This window comes from Aedes aegypti, chromosome 1 (assembly GCF_002204515.2).
Source record: "Aedes aegypti strain LVP_AGWG chromosome 1, AaegL5.0 Primary Assembly, whole genome shotgun sequence".
NCBI lineage: Eukaryota > Metazoa > Arthropoda > Insecta > Diptera > Culicidae > Aedes > Aedes aegypti.
In genome coordinates, this window is record NC_035107.1 from 211,026,844 (window position 1) to 211,042,913 (window position 16,070).

Genomic DNA, 16,070 nt, shown 5'->3' on the forward strand with positions numbered 1-16,070 from the left:
CCAGTTCGTTTGGATCCCGCCGGGGACTACGACAAGGTGATGGATTTCGTTCAACAGCCGGGGTACGATTTTTACGAGATCCAGTCAATTTGTTTGCTTCGCGGATAATATGGACATTGTCGGCCGAACATTTGAAAAGGTGGCAGACCTGTACACCCGCCTAAAACGCGAGGCAGCAAAAGTTGGACAGGTGGTGAATGCGTCCAAAACAAAATACAAGGCTCGCCTATGTAGCAGTGTTACGATAGACGGGGATTCGTTCGACGAATTCGTCTATCTTGGATCCTTGCTGACGGCTGACAATAACGTTAGCCGTAAAATACGGAGGCGCCTCATCAGTGGAAGTCGGGCCTACTATGGCCTCCAGAAGAAGCTGCGGTCAAAAAAGATTCACGCCCGCACCAACTGTTTCATGTACAAAACGCTTATAAGGCCGGTAGTCCGGCATGGAACGTGGACGATGCTCGAGGAGGACCTGCAAGCACTTGGAGTCTTCGAACGTCGGGTGCTTAGGACAATATTTGGCAGAGTGCAGGAAAACGGTGAGTGGCGGTGAAGGATGAACCACGAGCACGCCCAACTCTACGCCGAACCCAGTATCCAAAAGGTGGCCAAAGCTGGAAGGATACGATGGGCAGGGCATGTTGCAAGAATGCCGGACAGCAGCCCTGCAAACATGGTGTTGGCTTCGGATCCGGTCGGTACAAGAAGGCGTGGAGAGCAGCGACCTAGGTGGGCGGATCAAGTGCATATCGATTTGTCGATTTGGCGAGCGTGGGGCAGAACCGAGGATGGAGAGATGCGGCCACGAACCGAGTATTGTGGCGTGAAATTGTTGATTCAGTGTTATCTGTCGAGATGTTAACTAAATAAATAAAATAAAGCATCACACCCGCACTACATGGAGTGCGAAATCGTTCGACTGACGAGTTTCCTCGCATAAAACGGTTATTTAAGGACTGTTCATTTTATAAAATGGACACTTTGTTTATGCTATATCTTTTTTATTTATTGATAAAATCGTAATCGGTGTATCGTTGACATATTATTCTAAAATGCTATAAAAATATAAAATCTTTGAAAATGCTTTTGGTTGAAGAGCTAAATAGTTTTTCCAAAAACTCTTAAAAAAAGCTGTCCGTCAAAGTTTAACATTATTTTTCGCAAAACAAAAATCCTTATTTTTATGAACAAATTGTATGTTTGTATCCTTTACTATTCTTCTAAAGGTAAAGCTTTAAAAATATCAATTATATTCCACCATTCTATGACATTAGGTAACTTTAGTGATTTACCCATTTATGGCCAAATTTGCTGATACACCATCCTTTCACTCCCAGCAAAAGAGAACAGTAAAAAGCGTGTTCAAAACTAGTTTGGATTACTAAAGAAACTATATTAGTATAAACGAAAGCTAAATCGTGAGATTAAACCACAGTCTTAAGTATAAATTTTACTGTTTATGGTAGTTATACTAAAAAGTCTCATACTTTTAAAATCATGTACATTTATTTATCGATCTACAGCAAATTGTAAACAGTTTTCTCCGAATTTTTCAATTGGTAATCTCAGAATAACATATTATGAAAATAATATGTGGAAAATAAAATCGATTTCATTACAGCAGTGTTGCCAATTTTGATGATTGTCGATGTACTTTGATAGGTCTTCTAAGAATAAAGCAATTGTGTTTCTGTTGTGCTTTGAATGTGACGTGGGGACTTACTAAGTAACTCTATGAAGGCGTAAGTTATTTTTCATATTAATACTATACTAGGACTTCCGTCAGGACGTATTTTTACACAAAAAATTCTACTCATATCAATTCCCATCAAATTTAAAAAAAAAAAAATTTAAAATATACGGGAAAATTGATTTTATTATATCTGTAAAATTCTTGCTCCAAAAATAACTTGATTTTTTCCATCAGGCTTCTGATTGATGATGCTTTTGAAGAACAAGCCTTTTTTGAAAATAGAAAATATAAATTATCGAATTTTCCAGCCAATTTCTTACAATCATTGATTTTGATAACCTCAAAAAATCGACCGATCTAATCGTTGTTCCATATTCGTGTGAAATTTAATTATTTTGGAGAATTTTTATTATCACAACATTGTACAATACTAGTCGAACGATGTGCAAAAAAACCGATTGAAATTTCATTGATTAATAAGAAAGATACAGCATGCACAAGGTGTCCACTTTATAAAATGAACAGTCCTTATGGATTCATATGTACATTTCGTTTCGTCCCGCATAAACATACAAAGTAAGTCGGATCAATCCGTAGCAGCTGTCAAATCAATGTTCTTGTTACAAATTAATTCGTATAAGAGTACAGATTAGTTCGCAATAAAATATACACACTCGCATTGCATACTACTTTTCATCATATAAAATATGCACGTATATCGCCTCCACTTTTGTGCGTATAAGGCCTTTTCGTGACATCTTATGCGTGAAACTTTGCACATATAAGCATCGCATAACGCAAAAGGTGATTTCGTTTATGTACATTCTGGTTGTGTGGGATCGACGCAGATTCTTAAAATAAAAGAGTTTTTTTAAGGCTTGTGAAAAATGGTGCAACGATATCGCAATTTGAATATTTTTTGTGGTAAAAAGATGAAGCTGCTGTTAGAGGGGTTCAAGTTATGTTCAATTTTTTATTCAAGTAACTTAGGTCTCATGCTTTTAATTTTTAAATGTTTAGGTTGTACAGTTAACTCTCCCTTACTCGATATTCCGTATCTAGATATCGAGTTAGAGAACCATAGTAAAAGTTGGTTTTCATGGCTAACTAGATGGTCCCTTGGATAGCAGTTGCACTGGTTTTGTGTTCTATAACTCGATACCTCCCTAACTCGATGGTCCCTTCAATATCGAGTAAGGGAGAGTTGACTGTAGCTTCTTCATAATCGACACAGATTCGCTTTATATTCAAGTGTTTAAGGTCAGTTGTACTTCAGATTCAAGTGATTCAGGACTGATTCACTTCATAGCCAAACAAATCACTTCATGATTCATGCTAAATATGCTCCATATCCAAATGATTCGTGTCTGATTCCTTGCGTATTCAAATGCATAAGGTCTGATTCACTATATATTCAAGTAATACATGTCTGAATTACTTCATATTCACGTTGTTCAGGCCGGAATTATTTCATATTCAATTCATTACGGTCTGATTTATTTCAAGTTTAAGTTGTTCATTTTTATTTCACTGTATTTTCTGGTGATTCATGTCTAATACCCTTAATTTTTCCCTAAGTTTAGAACTGATTCTCTTAATAGGGCGATATTCACAGCTGAAAATGCAATAGATGGCTCTTTTTCAGTGGTAGTAAAAACGAAATCTTGAAGCAAAGAAAGCATCACGGAAGATGAACTAAACATAAAAAGTTATGTATTCACTTAACACTTGATTTCTAATCACTACTTTTTCGATCCAGTTTCCTAATTGCAAGTAATCTACGTTTTTCATGATTTTCCATAAGTTTTGACAGCTCTCTGACTACCATTCTTCCATGCGCTTGTGTTGAAAGTTTGAGAAATTTGAGAATCCAGCGTAGCGCGATCAGTGGGTGGAATACAAACAACAGTGTCGTTGCTCGGCGGCCAGTGAAAGAAACTGAATGTTCGAAAGATTGTTGCCTGTACTTTTTGCCGCTGGCGCCACCTAGCTAAACTTAAATCTGGACCATGGGATAGATGCTCATTTTATGTGCTCACTAGCGCCACCTAGCGGTAAAATTTAGAATCAAATTGTTATGAACTTTATGAACAACTTTGCCGAAGACTTGAACTTTCTATCTCATGTGGATCACAAAATAGAACCTGCTTAAAATGCTTAGTTTTATATGCTCTTAGCGCCACCTAGCGGCAAAATTGCGAATCAAAATGATTGCCTTCCGGATGTCCTTGATTTGGACAACTTTACTGAGTGCAATACTTTTTAGTGAGTCCGTATTAATGACGAGTAGTGTATAAACATACCTACCCCCTTGAATCATACATACAACTCTCTGATTGATCTGAAAATAATCTGAAATTTGAACTAAGTCAATACCATCTCCCCACTCTCCTTAAATAAAGCCAATAAATCCTCAATTTTTATTTCAAATTTTCTTCCAAAAATTTCTACGATAAAAAACTATTCACCAATTTCAGATGCCACTAGTTTTCTCGCATCCCACAGTAAATCCCCGATATCCCACCCCAAAAAGCACGTAATAAAAAAAAAGCACAATAACATTTCACGCAATAAAATCTCCCAATACATGGTCCGTACAAAAACAGGGAAATGGCAATAAAAACCATCCAATACTCACCATCCTCGCCTTCGATCGGTCTGTGTCCTGCTCCCTGTAAGGCCTTGGGCGACGGCGGGCTGGAAAAGCTTCCGCTGCTCACGCAATCCAAAAGCCCATCCAGGCTGATGGCATCCGTCGAGACGCTCAGATTGTTGAACCGGGCTCTGATTCCGCTGCTGGTGCCGCTCGTGCCACATCCTTCCGGTCCGTGGTGGTTTGGTCCGAGCAACAGCTGTTCCGGGCGCCATTCCAAAATGAGAAATGAAAACAACAACAGAGAAAAGTTAATTAATTTGGTCCTCTTTGCGAGTCATGTAGGTATAAGTCAGAGAGTGTGGTGCGAAATCACGTCCACAGCGCGGCGCGCGAATCAAGAACGCATTATCGCAGCAGGATAGAAAGGGATGTGCTACAGGATAATCAACGAACGCACGTCACCCATGATGCGAGGTACAGTGGCGCACAATAATACAAAAGCCGGTCAAAACCTCAAAAGTGATCCAAATCGATGGAGAACAATAGGGGAGACTGGGTAGACTGATCCAACCTCTTTTCTTGAAATCTAAAATTCTAATATTCAGAGTAATGCAATACTTTGTCTATACGAAGACAATTCATGTGCTGCAAATTCTTCAGATAGTACATATAAGAACAAATATTTCAGGATGGCACGGACTTGGTGTAGTGGTTAGAACACCAATCACACCGGGGACCTGGGAGCGAATCCCATCCCGAGGTGGTCTACTATGATCCCAAATTTTCAAAATTCTCTAGTTTCACCATCATTCGATCAAGGTTGAATAGATTTTCAGTAAAAATCGCAAATGAGATACTGTATTGATACATTCATTGAAAATTTTGAATTCGATGGTGATTCCGGACATAGGTCCGAATTTTCGTTGGAGGAGGGTATTTCGAATTGGAATTATTGAGAAAAATGCAAGAAACCAAGAAACTGCTTCAATTTGGACACTATTGTTGTCATTTCTGGAACATGGTCAGCGGATGTTGGTTCCGGTAGAGACACTTAATAGTTATTTAGGCAACAAGTTGCAAAATGATGATTTTTTCAGCACGAGTTGTACATTTATCCAACGAGGCTCGCCGAGTTGGATAAATACAACGAGTGCTGAAAAAATCGAGTTTTGCAACGAGCACAAAGAAACATTTCAAGAGAACCCACATGGGCACACATCCATGCGTAGTATCAATTCAGTATTTTTCAATCACGTAGGCTGTGATACAGTAGTACCTACCCATGAATGTCACAAGTTTTCACGCTCCCATCGAAATCAGGTAAGACAGCACAAACAGTTGCTGACTACAAATGTTGGACTATTCGATTCCAAATCAGAATCACGTGGTCATTCATGGGGAGAGGGAGCGTCTGGCCAATGATCACGGTCCATACAAATTTTATAAATTTATGTATGGACAAATGACCACGAGGGGGAAAGGGGTTGACCAGGAATCCCAAAAAACTGATCACGTGGTGAATGGACAGCCCCTGACGGAATCAGATCGCACAACGGATCAGATGCAATTTTGCTAATTCTGCGCGGCATGTGAGGCGAGACGAGTCGAATGATGAACAATTGTCGACTCGCTCCCATTGGATTAGCTATAGTCGCCTCACATCACCCGAGGTGAGAAGGACTCGTCTCGTCTCACATGCCGCGCAAATAAGCACAAATGGCATGAAGAGGCTGGTTTGTTCGGATGATGCCTACCAAAACACTACTGAAAAGTGCTACTTTTCAGCACCGAAAAGAGTGCTGAAAAGTAGCACTTTTCAGCACTGTTTTTCTTAGTGGGAAAAGTAGGCCGTTATGTTGATCAACTTCTCAATGAAAAGTTGATTGATTTGCAACGGAATTGCAAAAAGGATATTTCCAGAATATCATGCACTGATAGCTTTCGACAGCTCAAAAATCATGATAGTTCACCCAGAAGTGATTAAATATCGCGTCATTATTTAGAGGTTCTGACTATTTCTGAATACTTTGCGACAGGTTCCGATAGGGCTCCTAATGACCAATTTTGGAACTTCTTCTGCCGTTGCACAGAGCTGGCTAAAAGCCAAAATAAATTATTTTAAATTCCTCACGGATCTTTTTTTTATTTTTTTAGCATTGATTAACATTTCCCCATAGTTTCAGATCGATCAGTGTAGGTGTCAAATGTGCACACCATGTGACCTGTACAGATATCAGCACCTGTACAGATTGTGGAATGTTGCACCGAAATTTAACTGTATACGAAGGTTTAAAATAATCACTGTTTCAGTACACCTTTGGAGAAACTCAATAGGCTATATGGCAATGGGGATGAGACTTTAAAGACAATTTGAAGGAAAAAAATATTTATTTAAACTTGACAACAAATTCTGAGTTTACATATTTTTTCTCACAGCTCTTCAATTCTTTGGTATAATCGTACTTTTGAGTGGGTTTATCATACTTGTGGAACAGCTTAGATGTCTTTCCGTCTTGTTTGCATCGTATTTCATCAACATTTTTCAGCTGTGAATGGTTTTGCAATCATATTCTCAAAAACAAGTTATTTCAATTGCAGTGAACCAATGTCACCCCCTCTATGTGACACTTGTACATACTTGCATTACAGTAGTGCCACAGTGTTCTTCAATTTTTTAGACAGTTGTTAATGTATCATCAAAGTACACAAACACCAAATTTGAAGTTTATTGGAGTTAAATTGCGATAGTTATTCAATAAATAATTCGTAAATATCATTTTTTGACCCATTCTCACCCCCAACGACGATACTTCAACTATTATTTCAAACAAACAAATAACAAATTTTTACATTCAACCATTCCATTTTAATAGTAAATTTTGTTATTTATTTGCAATTCTCCTCTGCCCGGGTCTTTTTTTTTTGTTTTTCACAAGGGGGAAATCTGCAAACAGATCCCCTGAGAAGGTAACTCAGGGAATGCGGAGTTGACGCACCAACTACGACCCGCTAAAACCAGCCTATGCACTGTGCTTGAGCAATAATGGCCCTTGGACTCAGACCCTTATCTCCCTTGAACCACCTTACAGTATTTCTTCGAGGAGGGGCCTGTGTATATAGCACAACACATGTAGCAGAAGTAGCCTAGGCAACTGCTTCTTCTAGTCGACTTAAACAATGTTACAAGGGACCAGCCTCGGCAGGGCCAATCCTCTGCAGCCAACTCTTGGTCGGCACGCCATATGCGCTGCAATTCTAACATAATGTGAGTGAAAGCCGTAGTTACTGCATTCCAGCACTCGGCATCTGCACACATTCTCTCTATTATATTGTCGGGGGACGTGTCCCCTCCGCATGTAGTGAGCATGCGACCTCTCACAACAATAAAACGGGGGCAACCGAACACGACATGCTCCGCTGTTTCGTCCACACCAGCACAATTGGGGCACGCAGGAGATTCTGAGTGCCCGAACATATGCAGGTACTGTCTATAGCAACCATGTCCTGACAGAAACTGCGTCAGGTAGAAAGTCACTTCCCCATGGGCTCTACCATACCAATCTGACACATTTGGTATTAGCCGATGGGTCCATCTACTTCTAGTGGAGTTATCCCATTCTTGCTGCCAGCTTCTGAGGTTTTCCTTTTTACACATGCCGCGGACTCCTCTGGTACCTCTTAGGTTGAAGCATTGAACATCTTCCTTGATGATGTGCCCGATGGACGTCATCCCGGCTATCTTTGGATACCGCCCGGTATGCACTTGCTACTCTTAAGCACATTATCCTGTACCTGCTTTCCAACCGCTTTAAGGTCTAAGCGCTTTTGAACAGATTGGTCTTCCATACCTTAGTATGGATAGCATCACGCTTGCCAGTAGCACGCGTTTGCTGGCAATTACAGCAGAGCTGTTAGACATCTTCCTCGAAAGCGCCGCTATAGCCGTAGTTGCCCTTTTTCAGGCATATTCAACGTGGCTAGCGAAGCCGAGCTTGTCATCGATCAAGATGCCTAAGGGATCGCCTAGGGATCGCCTATGGTGCAATCAACTACCGAGATAAGCGCCCGTTGCTCGGACTTGCGGTTGTTGACCACCACCACCTCAGTCTTATGACGGGCCATTCCTTGTTTCCTAGGCTTCATCCATTCTTCAACTATGGAAATAGAGTGCGCTGCTGTCAACTCTACTTCCTCCATCGATTCGCCATAGACCACTAGGGTGATATCGTCAGCGAAGCCAACAATCTTAACACCCGTCGGAAGGGGCAGCCTCATCGTACATCGCATTCCATAACAACGAGCCCAGAATTGAACCTTGAGGTACACCCGCGGTAATTCGAACGTTTTTCAACCCTTCCTCTGTGTCATACAGTAGAATCCTACCATCAAAATAGCTTTCTAGAAGCTTACACAACTGCACCGGTACCTTGAGGCGGTCAAACGCGTGTGCTATTGCTTCCCAGCTTGCGCTGTTGAACGCATAGTTCACATTCAGAGTGACAACCGCGCAGTAACGGATGCCGCTCCTTTTATGCTCGATTGCCATCTCAGCTGTCTGAAAGACCGACTGGATGGCGTCCAGAGTAGATTTACCTTTTCTGAATCCAAACTGGTTGTTGGACAGGCCGTCCGCACTCTCCGTATACGGTACTAGTCTGTTGAGAATCAACCTCTCCATGCTCCTTGTATGCTCAGCCGGCAAACCAACCAGCCCACCTAGAGTATGCCCAAGTTCTTCGCTTTGTTGGCCTCTGCAACCGGCAGCCTGATCGCCGCCACCTGGGTGCCCTGCGGGCCCTTTCTAAGGTGGATGGCCTTACTGGCTACGTCGATGTCACACTGCTCTTTGAGGGCAGCCGAGACCTACGTGCATTTTAGGGAGGTATTCCATATTGCGATCCATGGCCTCGATTAGTCCCGGGCCATCGGTCACCTCACATGTTGCACTGGAGCGGCCAGTGCCTGCCGTCGTCACAGTATCTAGGCTTAAAGCCGTATGAATTAGAGGTCACCTGTGAGGTTGACTTTTACCACCGGAACAGGCAGTCCGTAGTGTTGATTCTTAGCCAATTGAAACAACCGCTACCGACACTACACGGCTATCTAGGCTGATCGGGAAAAGGAAGTTAACATTTATGATTAACTCCTGACGTGCCCAAACAGCCCGTTCTGCCCGGGTCTGCGATGAATGATTTGCTGAATACACGTTTATGTGTTTTTACTTATAAATAAAAACAATATAGGTACATCAGTTACGTTTTAAGAACGTGGTTAAAGACTGATTGTTATTCATACTGTTGACTAACCGCAACCATAATTGGTACACCTACTCCATTTCCATGAAATGATCTCCATGATCTCAAATCTCCATCTCTTCAACATGGCTTTGTGACAAAAATTTCCCGTGATATTCCTGACCCGCACTGCCTCAAAACTCTCTACTGTGCATTAGAACGATCAATACTCGAAATGCTTCGATTATATGGACTCCCTGGACTGTCCTGAAATATCAGAATCGAGCGTATTCAGTGCAGATTCATTCGTATTCCGCTACGAGGTATGCCTGGGCGTGCTCCACAAAATCTACCTCCGCATAATGAGCGATACCGGCTTCTAGGACTTGATTCACTGCAGCGACGGCGAAGTATCCAGCAATCTTATTTCGTTGCTAAGCTGCAGGGGAGATCGATGAACCTGCGCTTCTAACTCGTGTTAACTTCCGTACAATGGGCAGGCAATTGAGGTATTCAACTATGTTGACAACTAGATTTCACCGCACTTCTTATGGCTGTTACGAACTTATTTTTAGGCGTATCCATCATATAAATACAGGCGTACCTGCGTACCGCCAGTCATTTTGATTTCCAAACGAGTCGGACGTTTTTTCGCGAGCGCGAGTTCGAAAAGTAGGTGTAGGTGAGTAGGAGTGAGTAGGAGATGGAGACAAAGGAGACGGAGTTTCTCCTCGCCGAAGAGTCACAAGCGGAGGAAAAGCGAAGCCAACATAGTCCTCGGTGACGACAAACTCAACCAACAGCTGCTGGTCCACAACCAGTACGTCACACTGGTGAAACATCCCCAAGCTGCCGCCGAAAAATCCAACCCGGTGGTTTCAGCTCTGGATCTTGGTGCCGAACCGGGTCAACCTGTGGGCTGTAGCTTTTCAAAAAGCGTCGCAATGCTCACGTTTCGCAGCACCAGCGGCGTTGTTTCCCCTTCCCGAAGGACGTTTCCAGAGCTGAAACCACCGGGTTGGATTTTTCGGCGGCAGCTTGGGGTTGTTTCACCAGTGTGATGTACTGGTTGCACCTCCGCGGAGGAATACAACAAGTTGTCACTGGACCTGAGTGGGTTCGAGAATTACACTCACGACAAACCGAGCGTGCGGCCCTACCGGGTGGTGGTTCGTGGACTACCGCTGGTCGACCCTGGAAGCCTCCTGGTTCACTTGAAGGAAGACTACGGCCTGGAAGCCCAGGCGGCGTACATCATTAAGTGACGGAGGGAGCACTTCCGGGATGAATCGTTCTTCCTGCTGCACTTCCCAAAGGGAGCCACCAACCTCAAAAAGTTACGTGAAGTGAAGCATATAAGGCAGAACACCGGCCGCGCTGGTGTTGAGACGAGATTATCATCGTGTCAACTGGGTGACTTTAGTCGCCTGGTCGACGCCCGTCTTCCTGAGGATACAGAGCTCCAGAATTCTGAAGCGATCGAGCACCAGCTCGGTCTGTTCAAGGATGCCGTGCATGCCGCAGAAGACGCCTGTATCCTTACCTCGCTAATAGATTGTTTCAAGTCCTTGCAGGTTCGTCATCGGACATCCAAGAGGTCGCCACGGGCGTGCCTCAAGGCAGCCTCCTCGGGCCCATCCTGTACAATCTGTGTACCTCCGACGTCCCACAGCTTCCTGCAGGTTGCAGCTTGGCGCTGTACGCGGACGACAGTGGGATCATCGCGAGCGGTCGACCCCTCACTCACTACTGGTCCCGGCGACAGCAAGGTGTAACGGCGTACGTTGTGTGGCGCAAGTACCTCTTCGCCTGGAAGATTAAGGCGAAGGCAGTCATTAGAAATTGTACGCGTCGTTGGTGATCGTTGCTAAATCATGTTACACTTTCAAATTAAAGAAAATTGGTTGGTATTTCACTGACGCATCTGAGCAGTGTTTGATCCTTCGACCTTGACGCTTGCTCTTGGGCAGTGCGTCAAGAAAGCCCGAGCAGTCGTCAGTTGTTTTCCCTCTCGGATCGCACGCCTATTTTCTCTGTGTGCTTTATATAGCCGAGCAAACTAGTGAAGCTGAAAGTGGATTGTTGCTGCTCAGTCAAGGATGACGGATCAATTGGTGAGCTCGTTTCATGCTACTATTTCTAATCTATAAAATATGTATGACTGCACATTTAATCGTTACAACGGTGGGACGTAAATATGATTTTTCAACAAACTATGAATGTTTATGATTAAAAAAAAAAACTTTGAATGGTTCGACACTTTAAGTGTAGACTTGCGAAAGGTTCACTTTATTCAACAAACTTTGGATGGTTCGCCACTGTAAGTGTCGGCATAAGAATAAGAGTGTTCTATAATGTTCCAACCAATCGTGCTTCGAATACTTGGGAAAATCACGAGATTTCTTAGCCAAGCGTACGCCAGGAAATTCCTTCAGTGGTTTTCAGGAAAAAATACCCAGAGGACTCATCTGTGGAGTTTTTGGTTGAAACTTTGATTCATTCCTAGAATGATTCCTGTAGCAATTCTTGAAGAATCCTCAAAAAAATCCGGGTACCGTAATCCGGGGTATCATTGATCAGCGAGGTAACATTGATCGGAATGACTCATCTCGTAAAAGGTTCGCATTATCATTTATTGATGGAACATTTCTAAACCATGAATGTTGCTTCCCTTTCTTATATTCATGAGCTAATGAAAGTGATGATTTTTGCGAAAATTCCGTTTACCAACAACATTACCGAATTACTGTTAAGAATGTAAATTTCCCTTAGGAAATTGCCTACCTTTAGGCGTATTCCGTGGTTCGAGGTGTTTTTAATTTTAAAATAACTCAAAAAGTAAATGACTTGTAAGCATTTGGCTTTCATATTCGGCTTCAGGGGCCATAATTTAAGTAAGTAACGACATTTTAAATATTACCGAACGTTGTTTACATAAGTGATCAATGTTACCCCATACCAGCTAAATCAAAAAATCGCCTAAAACATTTTTTTAAACATTCTTAATTCGTTCAAAAAACAAAATAAAGTATATAGTCACGAGCTATAGGGGGCAGTACTTGTTTTAAAAACATAAAATTTGCAACATTTGCATTTTCAAACCAAATATTTAAGAAATAATCATAAAAATGATCAATGTTACCCCGGATTACGGTACTAATTTTTTTGAATCTCTGCGAAAATCCCTTAACGAATTGTCGTCTATATAAGAATTCTTCAGAAATTACTAGTGATATTGCTTAGAATATTTTGTAAAGCTTCTACATGAAAGCGCTGGAAAAGATTTGTTGGCAATGATGATTCTATTTATTTCATGTCGTCAATCAGAAGTAGACCATTTTGTTACAATTTTACACTTAATATAATATAGTTTGAAAACGTTATTTTCTTAATCTAGTTCGAATTTTGATATGACATAAATTTTTGTTTTAGTTCCGATTTCGTCATAGTAAAGTCAATGGTTTTGCAATGTTTATTGTAAACAGACATTATTTGATTTAAAGGCTCAAATTTGGCATAATTTGTGCGGTGATGGTTTGTATAAAAAATACTACGACTTCGCAGTTGTCTTGAAGGAGCATAAAAATTTAATTTTGATAAAAGTGTCATCGAGTCAATACGATGCGAAACTATATCGTTTACGAACGAGACCATTGCAAATTCGCGACGTTTCTTCAATGTTTGAATATTAATGAGCATGCATCGTGCTTCATAAGATGGTAGAGGTAACCTTGTCCAACCTAATTTTCGAAGTGCGAACAACAGAAATTGTTTTGATTTTCATGGGTTGATGAAAATGGTGACCAAACTATGCTACAGTATTCTAAAATTGGACGCACATAGGTTATGTATAATGTTTTTATAGTGTATGGATCGTGAAAATTATAGCTAAATCGTTTTATAAATGCTAACATCTTGTTTGCCTTGTTGATAATTGTATTATAGTGATCTATAAAAGTAACTTTGGAATCTAAAATCACTCCTAAATCTCTTATTCTTACGCATTTTTCTACTAGTTGATTCCCTAGGTAGACTGTTGTGTTAGGTATACTACGCTTTCTGCTAAAGGATATTGAATTACATTTTTTCACGTTCAATTGAAGAAGGCTTTTATTGCACCATTTGTAAAACATATCAATTTCATTTTGAAAAGTATTTATATCTTCATCGTTTACTATTTCAAGAAACAGTTTCATGTCATCAGCATATATGAGAGCTTTCACTTTTTTCAGAATGAAGGAAATGTCGTTAACGTATAAAATAAAGAATAATGGCCCTAAATGAGACCCTTGAGGAACTCCCGATGTAACTTTAATTGGAATAGATTTTACTCCTTTGTATCTAACTATTTGTTGGCGATTAGTAAGATAAGACTCTACCCATTTAAGAAGGTCCGGTTGAAATCCTATTTTTTCTAACTTAAAAAGCAACATTGGTATGTCAATGCGATCGAAAGCTTTACTGAAATCTGTATAGAGAGCTTCCACGTGATTACCATTATCCATGGCTGTCAAAGAATAATGAATGAACTCCAGCAAGTTTGTGCATGTTGAGCGTCCCTTTAAAAAACCATGCTGATTATGAGTTATTCTGTTTTTAACCATATCGAATAAAATTTTATTTATTATTGCCTCGAAAATCTTTGGAATACAAGAGATAATGGCTATCCCACGATAATTACGTATGTCGGATTTTTTGCCACTTTTAAAGATCGGCACTAAAAATGAGCTTTTCCATGTTTCAGGGAAACTACCTGATTGCAGAGACATATTGTAGAGCCAAAATAGCGGAGATGCAAGTTCGATTGATAACATTTTCAAGAATACAGGTGGAATCCCATCAGGTCCAGCACCTTTAGAGACATCTAGACTTTTTAGTGCATCTACAATATCATGTACTTTGATTTGATTGACGCAAATGTCATTTGGGATTTCCGGAAGAAATGAGAAATATTCACGATCTCGATTATTTTCCGAATAAGTAGTGTAAACGTCTTGAAAAAATGTTGCAAACAGATTGCAGCTTTCTTCAGGGTTCACACCAATTCTATCATCAAGGTGCATTTCAGATGGAAAGTTGTTAGATTTGGTTTTTGTTTTAACGTAATTAAAGAAATTTTTAGGACATGATTTCAATTCACGCTCAGTTCGTTCATTATACTCTTCAAATGCGGTATCAATGGCAAGATTTAATTGATCGCAAATATTTAAAAAGTTAATTAAATTTGCATCATTTTTACATTTTTTGAATATTTTATGTGCCTTTTGCTTACGATTCTTTAAATTTTTGATTTCTCTACTAAACCATATAGGATACTTTGAGTTATGATTCCTTCTTCTTTTTATTAAGGGTATATCGTCGTGACATAATGTAACGACATAATGTTTAAAATTTTGTAAAACATTTTAACGGCAGATTCAACATTTTCTTCGTTTCTTAACACATTTTGCCAACTTACTTGATTGATTTTCTGTCTTATATTGTCATAATTTGCTGAACGATAATCATGAACTTCTTCAAAGTCGCAATCTTTAGGTCTGTTATTTCCATGCACGAATAAAGAAAACTCAATAGCTGTATGAAAAAGTTCGTTTTTCCATAAGGGAGTCAATGATTCTACCACACAGAAATCTTCATCAGTATTGGTCATTAAGAGATCTAAATAACAGTTCTGCTGATTTTTAACGTGGTTAATATGGTTTAGACCTAGACTTGCCGATGTATCACATATAAATTGCAAAGCCTCATTTTCTCCAAATATTGGCAGCAGGATGCTCTCGTTGTCGACGTCTGGGAAGAAATCAATATCACGTTGATTGAAATCTCCATATATATGCACTTTTGTTTCGGGAGGAAATCCGCCAATAACATGTTCAACAATATTGTAAAATTTCTCATAAACTATTTTACGAGCGTTTTTCGGCGGAAAATACACAGACACAAACACATGCGTTTCGCCTGCTATGTGTACTTTCACCCATACATGCTCAAACTCTTTAAATTTAGTGGTTTCTATGATATCTGCACTAAACAATGTAGAAACAGCAATTAAGACTCCTCCTCCTGACTTCTTCTCAGACGTTTGACAGTCACGATCATTCCTAAAAACATCATAATTATTTCCAAAAACTTCTTCACTATTCACAGTTTCATCCCAGCTAGTTTCTGTTGCCAAAATAACTGTGTAGGGACATGTTATAATTCTACTATGGATTTCTTTCATCTTAGAAGCGCTTTTCATACGGTTAAAGATTCTGAAGAAATCCAGTTAAAATTTATGCAAAAAATCCTGTAAGAATTCTTAAACGAATTCTTAAAAGCGTTTTCTTGTTTTTTTTTCAACGGAATCTTGGAGGAATCTTTAAACAGGTTTAAAAAAATATAATTTCATATAAATTTCCAAGAGAGATTTTCAAAGAAATATCCTGATGAATTATGGTGATCCAATAATAAATAATAATAAATTTGAATGATTTTTGGTAGGTATTTTTGGATGAATAAAAATATATAGTACCTGAAGGAATTTCGGTTTACAACAAATTTC

General features: G+C 40.1%; 1 protein-coding gene across 1 annotated transcript in view; it reads right to left on the bottom strand.

The window, feature by feature from the left end:
• LOC5568718 overlaps positions 1 to 16,070 on the bottom strand; it is a 697,097-nt gene that overhangs the window by 332,722 nt on the left and 348,305 nt on the right. The window contains exon 3 of the mRNA XM_021857460.1: positions 4,335 to 4,548. Coding sequence (XP_021713152.1) covers positions 4,335 to 4,548 — 214 coding nt within the window. The remainder of the gene's footprint in view (positions 1 to 4,334; positions 4,549 to 16,070) is intronic.